This window comes from Entelurus aequoreus, linkage group LG20 (assembly GCF_033978785.1).
Source record: "Entelurus aequoreus isolate RoL-2023_Sb linkage group LG20, RoL_Eaeq_v1.1, whole genome shotgun sequence".
Lineage (NCBI taxonomy): Eukaryota > Metazoa > Chordata > Actinopteri > Syngnathiformes > Syngnathidae > Entelurus > Entelurus aequoreus.
The window spans coordinates 1,990,918-2,010,241 of record NC_084750.1 but is presented as its reverse complement, the minus strand read 5'-3'; the positions used below and the strand labels follow the sequence as shown (position 1 = coordinate 2,010,241).

The following is a 19,324-nucleotide window of genomic DNA, read 5'->3' as shown; positions in this document are numbered from 1 at the left end:
CCATCCAATGTTCATTAAAACGACAACCTCCCGGCATGGACCGATGCACCACTGTCCTCTTGGGGGCAACACAGAGCTCTGGCATGTAAGATCAAGCGTGTAGCTTTCATTTTTAAGAATACTTATTTCATTTTTTTCCATTTTATAATTTGCCTATTGAGTCAGACTGCGGAGAAATATGTTAAACATTTCCAAGCATTTACAAGCACTTCATCAAAAATTCAAGCATTTTTCAAACCTTGAAAACACAACATTAAAATCCAAGCATTTTCAAGGTTTTTAAGCACCCGTGAACCCGTTCAAGAGTCTCTCAAGCTGGTTTGCTTTTAAAAGATTTATTAGCAACTAATACATTAAATATTCACAATGCAAGAAGAGAGATGACATAAAAGTGTTCAGTGCAGTTCATGGGATCTTTTCAGCACACAGAATCCTAGAGTTCAAGATGTGGATCTGTTGAAAGCACAACAAGAGCATACTTTCACTGATATGATCACACTTCAAAGCACTTGCTGGAAGTCCAAAAGGATGTAATTTAGCAAACAAAGCTGCTAGCTGGCGGAGGGGTCCTCAACGACATGTTCAAGGAACACAACTTTATTGTAATAAAGAATATTTTAAGTAAAAACATGTTACAGTACCATTCATCCTGAAATTCATCTATCCAGCATTCCTGGAGAACTAGACCTTTGTTTCGGGTGACGTTTGGCAGGATGGATTAATTCCAATTAAGCGCATAATATCCACTTGCTAAGAAATAAGTTGTTACCAACAATACACATTTATATACTCTGCAAATGTGTCAGACAGCATTAGCTCCTAGTCAAATGAAAAGACAAGCTGACAGTGCATCTGGAAAGTACTCACAGCGCTTCACTTTGTCCACATTAATGACAATGTGAAAGTTTTTTTACAGCTTTCTGCACATTACGAATAAAAAAACAATAAATCATTAGTATTGACAGTATTTGCTCAATACTTGGTTGATGCACCTTTGTCAGCAATTCCAGCCGCAAGTCTTTTTGAATACGATGCCACAAGCTTGGCACACCTATCTTTGGGCACGTTCTCTCATTCCTCTTTGCAGCACCTCTCAAGCGCTTTCAGGTTGGATGGGAAGGTTTTCATCCAGGGTGTCTCTGTACATTGCTGCATTCATCTTTCCCTCTATCCTGACTAGTAGTTCCTGATTGAAAAGCATCCCCACAGCATAATGCCGCCACCACCATGCTTCACTGTAGGGATGGTATTGGCCTGATGATGAGCGGTTCCTGGTTTCCTCCAATCATGATGCCTGGCATTCACGCCAAATACTTCATCTTTGTTTCATCATACCAGAGAATTTAGTTTCTCATGGTCTGAGAGTCTTTCAGGTGCATTTTGGCAAACTTTTAACTAAGAAATGGCTTCCGTCTGGCCACTCTACCATACAGGCGTGATTGGTGGGAGATTCTCCTCTCTCCACAGAGGAATGCTGTAGCTCTGACAGAGTGGCCATGGGTTCTTGGTCACCTCCCTGACTAGACTTAGATGAATGCATCCAACCTGATGGAGCTTGAGAGGTGCTGCAAAGAGGAATGAGAGAAAGTGCCCAAAGATAGGTGTGCCAAGCTTGTGGCATCGTATTTAAAAAGACTTGAGGCTGGAATTGCTGACAAAGATGCACCAACTAAGTATTGAGCAAAGGATCTGAATACTTATGTACATGTCATTTCTTACTTTGTTGTCATAAATTTGCCAAAAATTTGTAAAAAAAAACAAAAAACTTTCCTGATGGGGTATTGTGTCTAAAATGAATGCATTACAAAATGGAATAAGGCTGTAACATAACATGTGGAAAAAATTAAGCACTGTGAATACTTTTCAGATGCACTGTTAATCAAAAAGAAAATGTGTATTATACTGAATTACATCCAAATAGGGATGTAATCATATGAGTATTTGATATTGCTTATTGTCCAAAATTATTGTGGTTATCTTCATAACAATTAGGGGTGTGGGAAAAAATTGCTTCGAATTCAAATCGCGATTCTCACGTTGTGCGATTCAGAATCGATTCTCATTTTTAAAAAATAGATTTTTATTTATTTATTTTACTATTTTTTTTAAAATTAATCAATCCAACAAAACAATACACAGCAATACCATAACAATGCAATCCAATTCCAAAACCCGACCCAGCAACATTTAGAACTGCAATAAACAGAGCAATTGAGAGGAGACACAAACACGACACAGAACAAACCAAAAGTAGTGAAACAAAAATGAATATTATCAACAACAGTATCAATATTAGTTACAATTTCAACATAGCAGTGATTAAAAATCCCTCATTGACATTATCATTAGACATTTAAAAAAAAAAAAAAAAAAAGAACAATTAGTGTCACACTTGCATCGCATCTCATAAGCTTGACAACACACTGTGTCCAATATTTTCCCAAAGATAAAATAAGTCATATTTTTGGTTCATTTAATAGTTAAAACAAATTTACATTATTGCAATCAGTTGATAAAACATTGTCCTTTACAATTATAAAAGCTTTTTACAAAAATCTACTACTCTGCTTGCATGTCAGCAGACTGGGGTAGATCCTGCTGAAATCCTATGTATTGAATGAATAGAGAATCGTTTTGAGTCGGGAAAAAAATCGTTTTTGAATCGAGAATTGTGTTGAATTAAAAAAAATAAATAAATCGATTTTGAATCGAATCGTGACCCCAAGAATCGATATTGAATCGAATCGTGGGACACCCAAAGATTCACAGCCCTAATAACAATGGTATGTCCTCAAAAGTAGGCTACTTATACACATGCACCAATTTTAAAGGGGAACTGCACTTTTTTTTGTTGAGATTTTGCCTTTCGTTCATAATCATTATGAAAGACATGACGACGGATGTAATTGTTATTAATGCATTCTAAATATTTAATAAATGCAAACGAAAGTCTACTTACAATGGAGCTTATATATATTCTGCCTATAAAAACATCCAAACCCCTCCATTATGGTTTTATATACATGATCTAAGTATATATGTAATGTAGTAACATTTATAATAACATTTAATATTTACGTATTTTGATCATTTTAAGCATGCGCGGTGCATACATTTTTACAAAAGGCATCACGTTTGCTTTTTTCCAACAACATGACTGATTATTACCCACTGCAGACTTCATGAGAGCCAACAAACATAATAAAACGTCACTTACTGTACAATGTCTGCTGTTATTAGGATGCTGACTGCTAGGATGTTCATATATTCCCATTTAGGTGACGAATGACTCAAAATCTTCGCCAAGAAAAGGGGGGATTAACCAAGCGTCTTTTCGTGCCGTTCTGACCATTACTGGATTCTAAATCAGAATACATCCTCATCCTTCCAACGAATACAAACCCCGTTTCCATATGAGTTGGGAAATTGTGTTAGATGTAAATATAAACGGAATACAATGATTTGCAAATCATTTTCAACCCATATTCAGTTGAATATGCTACAAAGACAACATATTTGATGTTCAAACTGATAAACATTTTTTTTTGTGCAAATAATCATTAACTTTAGAATTTGATGCCAGCAACACGTGACAAAGAAGTTGGGAAAGGTGGCAATAAATACTGATAAAGTTGAGGAATGCTCATCAAACACTTATTTGGAACATCCCACAGGTGTGCAGGCTAATTGGGAACAGGTGGGTGCCATGATTGGGTATAAAAGTAGATTCCATGAAATGCTCAGTCATTCACAAACAAGGATGGGGCGAGGGTCACCACTTTGTCAACAAATGCGTGAGCAAATTGTTGAACAGTTTAAGAAAAACCTTTCTCAACCAGCTATTGCAAGGAATTTAGGGATTTCACCATCTACGGTCCGTAATATCATCAAAGGGTTCAGAGAAGCTGGAGAAATCACTTCACGCAAGCAGCTAAGCCCGTGACCTTCGATCCCTCAGGCTGTACTGCACCAACAAGCGACATCAGTGTGTAAAGGATATCACCACATGGGCTCAGGAACACTTCAGAAACCCACTGTCAGTAACTACAGTTGGTCGCTACATCTGTAAGTGCAAGTTAAAACTCTCCTATTCAAGGCGAAAACCGTTTATCAACAACACCCAGAAACGCCGTCGGCTTCGCTGGGCCTGAGCTCATCTAAGATGGACTGATACAAAGTGGAAAAGTGTTCTGTGGTCTGACGAGTCCACATTTCAAATTGTTTTTGGAAACTGTGGACGTTGTGTCCTCCGGACCAAAGAGGAAAAGAACCATCGGGATTGTTATAGGCGCAAAGTTGAAAAGCCAGCATCTGTGATGGTATGGGGGTGTATTAGTGCCCAAGACATGGGTAACTTACACATCTGTGAAGGCGCCATTAATGCTGAAAGGTACATACAGGTTTTGGAGCAACATATGTTGCCATCCAAGCAACGTTACCATGGACGCCCCTGCTTATTTCAGCAAACAATGCCAAGCCACTGTTACATCAACGTGGCTTCATAGTAAAAGAGTGCGTGTACTAGACTGGCCTGCCTGTAGTCCAGACCTGTCTCCCATTGAAAATGTGTGGCGCATGATGAAGCCTAAAATACCACAACGGAGACCCCCGGACTGTTGAACAACTTAAGCTTTACATCAAGCAAGAATGGGAAAGAATTCCACCTGAGAAGTTCAAAAAATGTGTCTCCTCAGTTCCCAAACGTTTACTGAGTGTTGTTAAAAGGAAAGGCCATGTAACACAGGGGTGAAAATGCCCTTTCCCAACTACTTTGGCACATGTTGCAGTCATGAAATTCTAAGTTAATTATTATTTGCAAAAAAAAAAAAAGTTTATGAGTTTGAACATCAAATATCTTGTCTTTGTAGTGCATTCAATTGAATATGGGTTGAAAAGGATTTGCAAATCATTGTATTCTGTTTATATTTACATCTAACACAATTTCCCAACTCATATGGAAACAGGGTTTGTACTATCCAGGTGAGAGGCATGATTTATGATTTACAATAAACTTACTGGATGTAAGGCAACGAGGAAGCAGCTGATCAGTCGATGATGTAAACATAGGCACACAGGCTCATGATCACGTAGCCGCAATAAATAGTTTGTCTGCGTTAGCGCTTGTAATAACAATATCATTAATACTTGTTAATATTCAAGTCCCCAAATGTAAACAAAGTATTGTTGGCGCTTTTTGGAAGTTTTTTTATTGGGTTTTATGGGCGATATAGAGGACCTCCTATTAGCTATGCTGTAAGCAAACTTTTAATTACAAGTTAGAAAGCATTAAAAAAATTAATCCGCGGTCATGTCTTTTATAATGATTGTAAACGATAGGCAAATTTTTTTTATAAAAGCGGACTTCACCTTTCTTTTAAATTAAAAAAATATAAATAAATTCAATATCTATAGGTTTTTAAATTAATTTTTTATAAATATTTTGCGTCGATAGCGGCCACTTTAACTGATTAATGGAGAGTAAAAACAGTTTTTTGTCTTTCAAACAAGGTGAAAAGCAGGGCTGCGTGCAAAATGGCTAACGTACCTGCTACATTAGCTGACAGAATTAAAGAGCAAACTGGATGTAAACATTTGAAGCGCGAGGGAAGACTTATTCATTACATCCAAACACACCTTTGTGGTCTTCCATGCATTGACCAAGACTGGCACTAACCTCTCTTTCATCGTTGGACAGCATGCCCTCTACTGCCACCACCTGGTACTGCAGGTGTTTCAGGCTGCCGGGGAGCTTGCGGACCTGGCGCATAGCTACGGCCATGGTATCGCTGCTCATCAGCTTCCTGGTGTCGGACGAAGAGATGCCAGGATCCAAAATCAGGAGGCACAAGCTGCCGTTCTTGCGCTGCTCCAAACCCACGATGGAGCGACTGTGCCCTGAGGGACAGGTGAACAGGAAACAGTGGACCGGTTCAGCACCAAGTTAAAACCTTGACAAGGTACTTGGCGCACTTTGGGTTGTAGTTTCACCCAAAGTGCGACACGACAACCTCAGCAACACTTAAAGGAGCCTCTAATGGTCAATCAAACCTAATGGACTTGATTTACTATCTTCTTCACTAATTATTATGTTAGTATATTACTAAATACTTGGAGACAATACATGTATCTGTTGATGTAGTTTTGTTGTAGTTGTAAGAATGAATATGGTTATGATCTTACAGATCATCCATAAATGTCATGAATATGATTATGATCTAACAAATCATCCATAAATGTCATGAATATGGTTATGATCTTACCAATCACAGATAAATGTCATAAATATGATTATGATCTGACAAATAATTCCTAAATATCATGAATATGACTATGATCTGACAAATCATCCATAAATGTCATGAATAAGGTTATGATCTAACAAATCATCTGTAAATGTTATGAATAGGATTATGATCTAACAAAGTATCCATTAATGTCATGAATATGATTATGATCTAACAAATCACCCATGAATGTCATGAATATGATCTAACAAATAATCCATAAATGTCATGAATATGATTATGATCCAACAAATCATCCATAAATGTCATGAATATGGTTATGATCTAACAAATGTCATGAATATGGTTATGATCTAACAAATCATCCATAAATGTCATGATTATGGTTATGATTTTACCAATCATCCATAAATGTCATGAGTACGATTATAATCCAACAAATCATCCATAAATGTCACGAAAATGGTTGTGATTTAACAAATGATCCATAAATGACATGAATATGGTTATGATATAAATTAATTGAATATGGTATGATCTTACCTATCATCCTTAAATGTCATACATATGATTATTAACTGACAAATCATCCATAAATGTCATGAATATGGTTGTGATCTAAATGTCATGAATATGGTTATGATCTTACAAATCATCCATAAATGTCATGAATATGATTATGATATGACAAATCATCCATAAATGTCTTGAATATGGTTATGATCTTAAAGATCATCCATAAATGTCAAGAATATGATTATGATCTGACAAATCATCCATAAATGTCATGAATAAGATTATGATCTAACAAATCATCCATAAATGTCATGAATATGATTATGATCTAACAAATCACCCATGAATGTCATGAATATGATCTAACACAGGGGTCACCAACGCGGTGCCCGCAGGCACCAGGTTTTTTAGAACTACTGTTCTAAAAAATAGCCCAAATAGCAGCACTTACCAGTGAGCTGCATCTATTTTTTAAATTGTATTTATTTACTAGCAAGCTGGTCTCGCTTTGCCCGACATTTTTAATTCTAAGAGAGACAAAACTCAAATAGAATTTGAAAATCCAAGAAAATATTTTAAAGACTTGGTCTTCACTTGTTTAAATAAATTCATTAATTTTTTTACTTTGCTTTTTATAACTTTCAGAAAGACAATTTTAGAGAAAAAATACAACCTTAAAAATGATTTTAGGATTTTTAAACACATATACCTTTTTACCTTTTAAATTCCTTCCTCTTCTTTCCTGACAATTTAAATCAATGTTCAAGTAAATTTATTTTTTTATTGTAGAGAATAATAAATACATTTTAATTTAATTCTTCATTTTAGCTTCTATTTTTTCGACAAAGAATATTTGTGAAATATTTCTTCAAACTTATTATGATTGAAATTCAAAAAAAATATTCTGGCAAATCTAGAAAATCTGTAGAATCAAATTTAAATCTTATTTCAAAGTCTTTTGAATTTCTTTTAAAATTTTTGTTCTGGAAAATCTAGAAGAAATAATGATTTGTCTTTGTTAGAAATATAGCTTGGTCCAATTTGTTATATATTCTAACAAAGTGTAGATTGGATTTGAACCTATTTAAAACATGTCATCAAAATTCTAATATTAATCTTAATCAGGAAAAATTACTAATGATGTTCCATAAATTATTTTTTTAATTTTTTCAAAAAGATTCGAATTAGCTAGTTTTTGTCTCCTTTTTTTCGGTTGAATTTTGAATTTTAAAGAGTCGAAATTGAAGACAAACTATGTTTCAAAATTTAATTGTAATTTTTTTCGTGTTTTCTCCTCTTTTAAACCGTTCAATTAAGTGTAAATATAATGAATTATTAATAATAACATAGAGTTAAAGGTAAATTGAGGAAATTGGCTATTTCTGGCAATTTATTTAAGTGTGTGTCAAACTGGTAGCCCTTCGCATTAATCAGTACCCAAGAAGTAGCTCTTGGTTTCAAAAAGGTTGGTGACCCCTGATCTAACAAATAATCCATAAATGTCATGAATATGATTATGATCCAACAAATCATCCATAAATGTCATGAATATGGTTATGATCTAACAAATGTCATGAATATGGTTATGATCTAACAAACCATCCATAAATGTCATGATTATGGTTATGATTTTACCAATCATCCATTAATGTCATGAGTACGATTATAATCCAACAAATCATCCATAAATGTCACGAAAATGGTTGTGATTTAACAAATGATCCATAAATGACATGAATATGGTTATGATATAAATTTATTGAATATGGTATGATCTTACCTATCATCCTTAAATGTCATACACATGATTATTAACTGACAAATCATCCATAAATGTCATGAATATGGTTGTGATCTAAATGTCATGAATATGGTTATGATCTTACAAATCATCCATAAATGTCATGAATATGATTATGATATGACAAATCATCCATAAATGTCTTGAATATGGTTATGATCTTAAAGATCATCCATAAATGTCAAGAATATGATTATGATCTGACAAATCATCCATAAATGTCATGAATAAGATTATGATCTAACAAATCATCCATAAATGTCATGAATATGATTATGATCTAACAAAGTATCCATTAATGTCATGAATATGATTATGATCTAACAAATAACCCATGAATGTCATGAATATGATCTAACAATCATCCATAAATGTCATGAATAGGGCTGCAACAACTATCGATTAAATCGATTATAAAAATAGTTGGCGATTAATTTAGTCATCGATTCGTTGGATCAATGCTATGCGAATGTGTAGAGGCTAATATTTTTTTTATAAACCTTTATTTATAAACTGCAACATTTACAAACAGCTGAGAAACAATAATCAAAATAAGTACGGTGCCAGTATGCTGTTTTTTTTTCAATAAAATACTGGAAAGGATAGAAATGTAGTTTGTCTCTTTTATCAGATTATTAACCGAAGTAATAATCGACAGATTAATCGATTATCAAATTAGTTGTTAGTTGCAGCCCTAGTCATGAATATGGTTATGATCCAACAAATAATACATACAATTCATGAATATGGTTATGATCTAACAAATCATCAATAAATGGCATGATTATGGTCGAGCTTACCAATCATCCATAAATGTCATGAAAATGGCTGTGATTTAACAAATGATCCAGAAATGACATGAATATGGTTATGATATCAATTTATTGAATACGGTATGATCTTACCAATTATCCATAAATGTCATGAATATGATTATGATCTAACACAGCCATAAATGTCATGAATATGGTTATGATCTTACCTATCATCCATAAATGTCATACATATGATTATTATCTGACAAATCATCCATAAATTTCATGAATATGGTTGTGATCTAAATGTCATGAATATGGTTATGATCTAACAAATCATCCATAAAATGTCTTGAATATGATTATGATCTAACACATCATCCATAAATGTCATGAATATGGTTATGATCTTACCTATCATCCATAAATGTCATACATGATTATTATCTGACAAATCCTCCTTTAATGTCATGAATATGGTTGTGATATAAATGTCATGAATATGGTTATGATCTAACAAATCATCCATAAAATGTCTTGAATATGGTTTTGATTTTTTGATCTAACAAATCCATAAATGTCATAAATATGATCTAACAAATCACAATATGGTTGTGATCTAACAATGTATCCATAAATGACATGAATATGGTTAAGATCTAACAAATCATCCATAAATGTCTTGAATATGGTTATGATCTTACTAATCATCCACAAATGTCATGAATACGATTATGATCTTACTTGTCATCCATACATGTCATGAATATGATTATGATATAACAAATCATCCATAAATGTCATGAATATGATTATGATCTAACAAATCATCCATAAATGTCATGAATATGGTTATGATCTTACTTGTCATCCATACATGTCATGAATATGATTATGATATAACAAATCATCCATAAATGTCATGAATATGATTACGATCTAACAAATCATCCATAAATGTCATGAATATGTTTAATACCTAACAAGTCATCCATAAATGCTGCTGCTCACTACTCCCCTCACCTCCCAGGGGGTGATCAAGGGTGATGGGTCAAATGCAGAGAATAATTTCGCCACACCTAGTGTGTGTGACAATCATGGGTACTTAAACTTAAAATATGAATTGAATATCATTATGATCTGACAAATCATCCATAAATGACATGAATATGGTTATAGTAAATGGGTTATACTTGTATCGCACTTTTCTACTTTCAAAGTACTCAAAGCACTTTGACACTATTTCCACATTCACCCATTCACACACGCATTATGATCTAACAAATCATCCATAAATGTCATGAATATGATTATGATCTAACAAATCATCCATAAATGTCATGAATGAGTGATTCTAAGCAGCTGCACAACGCCGCCGCCTCAGACACGGGTAAAGAGAAAGCGCTCAACACAAAACAGGAAACAGAAGCAACAAAATAAAAGCACAGAGAACTAATGGAAAAGGAGAGAAAAAGCCAACTCATGTCAAGCTGCACGACGACAAGGATGCTAATAATTGGAAAAATGTGCCAATTTTTTGTCAACTTCTCTTTGTTTTGAATAAGCAAACATAAAAAGTCGACCCTTTTGGACCAGATTCCTAGTGAAATCCGAGGTACTGCAGTACAATCTTTGTGGACCACATTCTATTTTTTGTGCAATTGTGGATCTATGGAGGTTCATTTGTGTCTTCAAAATCTTTTTTTTTGACTCTTGATTTATGTAACTGAATTTTTTGTGTTTGAATTTTGTGAAGTGATTTTTTTTCAACACATTATGCTGACAATTTCATTGAAAAAAAGATTCAGTGTAAAAAAAATTCAGTGCTTAAAAAATTCTGTGTCGAAAAATGTGTTGCTTTAAAAAGCAAGACTCACTTCCAGTAAATTAAGACAGAAGCAATCGATCCTGTCTCAGAAGCAGCCAATGAGGTGTCAGATTTGAAGTCACGTGACACGGCTTTTACAAAATAGCATAAAGAGTTACCTGGGCTACCTGGGCATAATACAACATATCGATTATAAAAGATGTCAATGAAGGAAGTGGTCTGAAAAGTAGAGGAGCAACGTTCATATATTGTCAATAGTCAGTGTTTTATTGTTCATAGTTAATATTGTAAATCCCCCATTCTGTATTTTCATGTACATTCGGAGTGTCTTTTCAGTAAAAAACTAAACAGACCATCTCAAAAACGGAATGAACTTTAGTTTTTTCACTGAATTATATGACAGTCAGAATGTACATAAAATACAGAATGTAGGGTTGACAATATTAACTATGAACAATAAAACACTGAACATTGAGAATATATGAATGTTGCTCCTAAACTTTTCAGACCACTTCCTTCATTGACATCTTTTATAATCGAGCAATAACAAAGATGCAACAAACACAGCGAAACAAAAACCAAGGGTAAAAAGTATCCACTTATTGGATATAATACCACTGTTCTGCAGAACTTTGTTGTAGAAATCTGCCTCCGTCTGACACACTCTGCTCCGTCAACAAGCCCCGCCCACTCTGTTTTAGCCTGGTCTGCATTAAGCAGAACTTCTTATGTCACTCAAAAGTGCAAATTCTAACCATTGGAATAATTTCTGTAGTTTTGAAAACATTTATAATGCCTAGGTTACCCAGGTAACTGTCTTTTTATGCTGTTTTGTAAGTCCCCTGTCACGTGACTTCAAACTTGACACCCCATTGGCTGCTTCTGAGACAGGATCAATTGCTTCAGTCTTACTTTAATATAATTTACCGGACGTACAGGTATACTTATCTCAAAGTGCCACACATTAGAACAATATGCAATAATTTACTTTCACAAATATTTGTCTTTATGCAGACTGAGCTTTTTCTACATCACGCTCTTAAACTGAAGCAATACCCTACAAAAACTATATAGTGTTTATAATGTTATGTAATCATAATATATAATAATAATGCAAATAACCATTTAAAGCGGGGGTGTCCAAACTACAGCGCGTGGGCCAAGTGCGTTCCGCTGACGTCTTTAGATTGGTCCGCGAGACGTCATGTGTTTAAGGAAGCATGCCCATATGGAGATTGCACCAAAATTGTTTATGCTGCTTTTTGTTGCCACCTAGTGCACAATATGAATTTTTCAGGTCAATTACCTGAGTAGAACCAAACGCAGCATTTGCTTATACGACCAAATGCAAACAAGCTTCCCTAGTCAAGGTTAAAAAAATTTAAATAAAATCCAACCAACACAAAATGTCAACAGACATGGTCACTGAACTTTGTGGATATTAAAAAAACATCCATTCACCATTAAAAAAATCTAGATTAAGCCTGTTTAAAAATATTGCAATGCATGATGGGGAAAAATGCAAAACATTCTCCACACTTATCCATGTTTGGCACATTTTACTTTCTGATTGATTACAAAACTCTAAGAAGTCACGGAAGTAGACAAGCTAGGAGTCCAACTTTCACATACGGTACTCTTAATATCCAATTGTATTAATTTTTAATTATACATAAATTATATTAATATATGTACACACACCTATATATATTGTTTTAAAGAGATATAAAGTTTTATTTCTCATTACTGCAGAATTGTTTACCATTGTACTGTAAGTAGAAGGTAAATAACTGTTATCCGAAACAAAAAAACAAACAAAAACAATTCTGTGCGCAAAATTGTAACTTATAAATGATAAATGATAAATGGGTTATACTTGTATAGCGCTTTTCTACCTTCAAGGTACTCAAAGCGCTTTGACAGTATTTTCACATTCACCCATTCACACACACATTCACACACTGATGGCGGGAGCTGCCATGCAAGGCGCTAACCAGCAGCCATCAGGAGCAAGGGTGAAGTGTCTTGCCCAAGGACACAACCATCCTAGTCATAGGATGGTAGAAGGTGGGGATTGAACCCCAGTAACCAGCAACCCTCCGATTGCTGGCCCGGCCACTCTACCAACTTCGCCACGCCGTTAACTTAAATAAATATTGAACATCTTAAAGTGTATTTTTTTCCCAGTTGGAAAAACGGGGTTGGACGTTGTCTTTTTGTTTGTTGGCATCACATGATCACGGCATTCTTGCTTGTTCGTTCATGTTGATGGGCTCATATTGCCCATCCGATTTGAAGCTGCAATATTACCACAAAGGGACACTTGGCTTTGTAATCATATTTGTTTTTCTCCTATTTTTGTTACATTGCAGCACTTTTCACTAGCGAGTCAGTCTTGCTCTCTGCCCACCGAAACAAAGATTGTGGATGACTGAAAAGAGTGCTCACTGCGTTCAGTTCAATAAAGGCGCTCAGGTGCTGAGAGCAAAGCAGAAGTGAGACCTCTTTCGTTTGGTTTGAAGCGCGAGACGAAGAAACGCGAGGCTCAACAATTCGGATTAGCCAACATGTCTGTCACTCAAATGCCGGTGACTCTTGTGGTTATTTATCATTTATGGCACTAATTAAAGCCTCTATGTCAATTAATGGTGCATCCCTACTGCCCTGCCTGCCTATCAGTGTTGGACCTGGCACTGTCACTCAGTGTGAGAGTCCATAAAGTCCAGGGCAAGAACATAGCAGACTAGATATTCATGTGTTCAAGTGTCAGGCTTTTGGGTGCACCTTGATGCTGCAGGTAGAGCGGGGGCAGGGAGGTCTGGATCAGTCTGGGAGTCAATTTGCTAATCCAGCGGGACTGATTGAAGTACTCTCTGACCCACTCAAAGAGCTGAGGATGGGTGCCTCCTGAGCCTGTTGGCTGGTGGAAGTCAATGATACGGCCACTGAGGGGGAGACACAAAGATTCCAAATGATTCATCTCACACTCAAATCCATGCAGATTTTAATCAAACGTATAAACACAGTTTAACAATGCTGTCTTTTTCCATCTTTTGAATCTATGTGGGCGAGGAGACTTTGGTCCTTTTTTTCAATAACTGCATTTAGGATCAAGTCCCAGCGTTCATTCTACTGCATTTTGGTCACTTTATTGTGAAAATCCAAGACCACACATTACCTTTAACCTCACTTGCCTCGCTGTGTGCAGCACATAAAACCAGACTGCATTCATTTACGCAAAGCAAGCATTTATTAGTGACTCAAATACCACAAACAAGACGGCAAAACACGACACCCATCAGTAAGAATTAGGGGTGTCTCAATCTAATATTGATATCAGTCCAAGTATCGGGTTGTATTGGCTTGAATGTAAAAGCGCCGATATAAGTACTCCTATACAAGCAGTCCTCCAGCGTGTTGACGTGTGTGTGATATCATGTGCGATACAAGCAGTCCTGCAGCATGTTGAGTTGTGTATGATATCATGTGCGATACCAGCAGTCCTGCAGCGTGTTGACTTGTGTGTCATATCATGTGCGATACAAGCACTCCTGCAGCGTGCTTACTTGTGTGTGATATCATGTGCGATACAAGCAGTCCTGCAGCGTGTTTGTGGGTGATATCATGTGCAATACAAACAGTCCTGCAGAGTGTTTACTTGTGTGTGATATCATGTACTATACCAGCAGTCCTGCAACGTGTTTACTTGTGGGTGATATCATGTACAATACAAGCAGTCCTGCAGAGGGTTTACTTGTGTGTGAAATAATGTGCGATACAAGCAGTCCTGCGGCGTGTTTACTTATGAGTGATATCATGTGCGATATATGCAGTCCTGCAGCGTGTCCTGCAGGGTTTAAGTCCCAACATTGCACTAGTCTGTAGGTGTTATATGAACTTGGACTTAGTACCAACTATGTTGAAATTCACGGAAAACGTGTGGACATAAACTTGCAGTCTGCAGGAATGCTATGGAACAAACGTGCAGGACTCTCAGAGATAGTCAGAGGAAGGTTTTTAGGTCCTTGCCATTTCATTAGTTAGTCTTAAAAACATCTTTTGAACAACAACTTAATAGGAATTGCTGGTTTTGCACATTTTCCTCTATTCCCACTTTTGTCACTTTCCAATTACTTCAGTCATTCTTGTGTATTTTACCTTTGTAAGATAACCAACATTGTTCTACCACCTATGTATTCCACCTTGATGCGTACTAGCAACATTAGTGCCTTGAAAGTAGCAGGCAGTAATTCAAAGCTGTGCACACATGAATCATACATCATACTGGATACGTTAGTACACATTGGCAAGCATGACGTCACCTGAATCCTAGAGAGGTAAGGAGCACGTAGATCTCCGTGGCGCCGATCCAAGCTCGCGTTCCTTGAAGTCGGTGGTTAAAGTGGGACGCACCTTGCGGATCCAGACCTGCTCTCCAGGCCTCCTCAATCAGGCCCTGCACGTGTGGAATACTTGGCACCACTTTGTCTAAGGACATAGAAGAACAAGACGATGGATTGAGTTCGTTAAATGTTGTGTAGGCACCACTTTGCAAGACATGAACCGATTTCATTCTTCTACTGAACAAATGTGTACATGTCTTTGTGTACAACAACATACAACATATGTGTTTGTGTACAACAACATAGGACCTGTGCCTGAGCAGTCGTCAGAGATATCATCAGGTACAAATTAAGCTAAGCCCTGAGCCTGTCGTCAGAATTATCATGAGGTACAAGTTAGGCTAACGCCTGAGCCGTCGTCAGAGATATCATCAGATACAAATTAAGCTAATGCCTGAGCTGTCGTCAGAGATCAGGTACAAATTAAGCTAACCCCTGAGCCGTCGTCAGAGATATCACCAGGTGTTACTTTATACTGTAGTAGTATAAAAGAGTAGCTCCTTGTTACACTTTAGTGGTATTATAAAGTAACAGCACTACTTGTTACACTCTGGTAGTGTTACAAAGTAATTACTTGTTACACTCTAGCAGTATTACAAAGTACTAGTAGTATTACAAAGTAACAACACTACTTGTTACACTCTAGTAGCGTTACAAAGTAACTACTTGTTACACTCTAGTAGTGTTACAAAGTAACTACTTGTTACACTCTAGTAGTATTACAAAGTAACAACATCGTGTTAAAAAGTAACTACTTGTTACACTCTAGTAGTACAAAGTAACAACATAATTGTTACTTTTTAACACTACTAGAGTATAACAAGTAGTGTTGTTACTTTGTAATAGTGTACTTTTTAACACTCCAGAGCAGTGGTTATTAACCTTGTTGGAGGTATCGAACCCCACCAGTTTCATATGCGCTTTCACCGAACACTTCTTTGGTGAAAATATATATATATATTTTTTCAAATTCAAGAAAAAGTCATGTTTTTTTACTGGTGCACAAAATGAACCGTGCATGAACATCACCTTGTTCAAAGAACAAAACCAACACAGTGCATGAACTCACAACAAATTACACACCTTACACACATTACCATGAATTGATTAACGTGGACCCCGACTTAAACAAGTTGAAAAACTTATTCGGGTGTTACCATTTAGTGGTCAATTGTACGGAATATGTACTGTACTGTGTAAACTGTACTGTTTTATATAATGTATTCTCTTCCTTTGCAATCCGCTAGTAAAAGTTTCAATCGATCAATCAAACAACCTGCAAATCAGATGGAAAATTAGAGGGAACATTGTTTGGGGGTATCCATAATACGCTGATAGGGAGAGGTTTTTATTTACACGATAAGTCGGATGTGTCTTTACCTCCTTGGCGGCTCCGCTGAACCCCTGAGGCCGACTCACCGAACCCCTAGGGTTCGATCGAACCCAGGTTAAGAACCACTGCTCTAGAATGTAACTACTTGTTACACTTTAGTAGTATTTCAAAGTAACAACACGACTTGTTACACTTTAGTAGTATTAAAAAGTAACTCTACTTGTTATAGCCGCTTTACTATTCCAAGGCTAATTGATTTGCTGTAGTTTTGTCTGTATTTGATTGGGTTGAGTATGATGGAGTACCTGGGAAGGAGGGTGCATACATCTCGATTCTGAGTAGAGATGACAGCAGCATCTGGAAGTTTCTGTAGCCACAGCCCCAGCCTTTGTCCCCCGTTGAGGAGCAGTAGTGGTCAGTGTCCGCGCTTAACCACACATGCACACATTCTCTGCACTCAATCTGATAGTACTCGTACAAGGCGGCCATGACACCTAGACACAGACAGATGGTACATTACAATACTCGTAGAAGGCGGCCATGACACCTAGACACAGACAGACAGAGTACATTACAATATTCGTACGAGGCGGCCATTGCACCTACACACAGACAGAGTACATTACAATACTCAAACAAGGCAGCCATGACACCTAGGCACAGACAGACAGAGTACATTATAATACTCAATCAAGGCGGCCATGACACCTAGGAGCAGACGAGTACATTACAATCTGTGCCCTACTACCTGAACCCGAGCGCCAGAGGAAGAGGCCTACTGTCACAGAAAAGGTGGAACTGCTTAATGCTGTGCTAAAGGAACTAGCTTTAGGCTAGCTTGGCTGTTATCAGCCTAAGTTACATTACTGGATCTATGATTGTTATATTAATTTGTGGTCATCAGCACAGCAAAGCTAAGCCATCAACGATGAGTACTACAAAGAATATATGATACAATGAGAGGTTTAAGAGTGTATGTAGAAAGTGTTTAGGGGCAGAGCAAGTGTTTCTAAGAGTGTAAAAACGGTCAGTTAACAGTATGGGAAAGGTTTATAAGAACGTGTGGAAGATTTAAAAAAAGAGCTAAATTGCATACAATATTCATATAAATCTTAAAATAAACTGTGTCACTACTTCGCGCAAATACACGTAGCACAATGGGATCTGGAACGTAACTCCCACAATAATCAAGAGAACACTGGATTCTACGACCCATAATTAGAGATAGATATAAATCAGCTTAAAACTTAGACAAACTTTATGATCCACAAGGGAAATTGTTACATGGGTGTCCGTAGTCCAAGTGCAGCCCGCTGGCATCTTCAGTTTGGCCCGCCAGACGTCACCAATGTATTAAAGAGTCAGGCCTGCGGAATGCCAGCTTAATTTTAAAAGGTGCCATATGCAAACACAAAAAGTCAACACACAAGGTCTCACATAACGCAACCTAAAAAATGTCCAAACACCATACACAATTCACAATTACACCCATTTAAATCAACAACAATGCATGCTGGGAAAAATGCAAAACACTCTCCACACTTATCCATGTTTGGCACATTTTAGCTGCTTGATTTTTCTGATTACAAAGCTTTAAGGAGGTTGTCACGGATGTCAACAAGGTAGGAGTCGAAATTTCACTCTTAACTACTATATATCTATGATATTATTCTATTAATGATATTTACTGTATACATTTTGTTACTTTACATGCAGTCGGCTTTCGGACAAATCTTTTTAGCCCAATGTGGCCCCCAAGTCAAAACGTTTGGACACCCATGGCATTGAACATAGTTTTGCCATTATATACTTGTATTATTAAAGCGTGTACAGTATTGTACAACCAGAAGCTTGTCAGATGAGGGCTGACTGTATTGAAACTTTAGTTCTTTCAAAGTACAAACACATATAGCCAACTTGTATTTTTTAGGAGTACAGAACTGGACTTTTTCCCCACATACCCTGAGTTCTGGACCTGCCATCGTCAACTCCTGAGGCGAGCGACTCCAACAACTCCACCCTCTTACAGTGATACTCTGCTGGGGCCAAGACGCCTCTGGCCACATCCCTCGCCATGTTTCTTTCCATCTGGGAGCGATAGCCGCCACTGCCATCCAGGCCAAACTGCCTCTGCGAATTTAAAAACCCAGCAGATCCGGGTTATATGCAGGGTCTTGGCACAACACTTTATATTGTGACACTGCAACAGGTTCTACTGCACCACTTCCACAACCACACAAGTCAGAAAATTGTTTAAGACTGCAGCAGTATTACACAAGGCTGGACGATTATGACAAAAACAATAATCACAATTATTTTGATTGATATTGAAATCTCAATTAATAAAAACGACTATTTATCAATTATGGAAACATGAGTATTCAATGTACCACCAAAACGCAACTTTAAATATAATGAAATAAAACAATGAATATAAATTAGT

At 36.6% G+C, this 19,324-nt stretch overlaps 1 protein-coding gene across 5 annotated transcripts in view; it reads right to left on the bottom strand.

Annotated features, from left to right (window-relative positions):
• Window positions 1-319: 319 nt before the first annotated feature.
• zufsp (zinc finger containing ubiquitin peptidase 1) overlaps window positions 320-19,324 on the bottom strand; it is a 37,763-nt gene continuing 18,758 nt past the window's right edge. For all 5 annotated transcript variants that reach the window (XM_062029161.1, XM_062029162.1, XM_062029163.1 and 2 more), the window contains 6 exons: window positions 18,843-19,011; window positions 17,187-17,375; window positions 15,468-15,633; window positions 13,930-14,090; window positions 5,675-5,895; window positions 320-453 (listed from right to left, as the gene is read on the bottom strand). In XM_062029161.1, coding sequence (XP_061885145.1) covers window positions 406-453; window positions 5,675-5,895; window positions 13,930-14,090; window positions 15,468-15,633; window positions 17,187-17,375; window positions 18,843-19,011 — 954 coding nt within the window. In that variant the 3' untranslated portion in view covers window positions 320-405. The remainder of the gene's footprint in view (window positions 454-5,674; window positions 5,896-13,929; window positions 14,091-15,467; window positions 15,634-17,186; window positions 17,376-18,842; window positions 19,012-19,324) is intronic.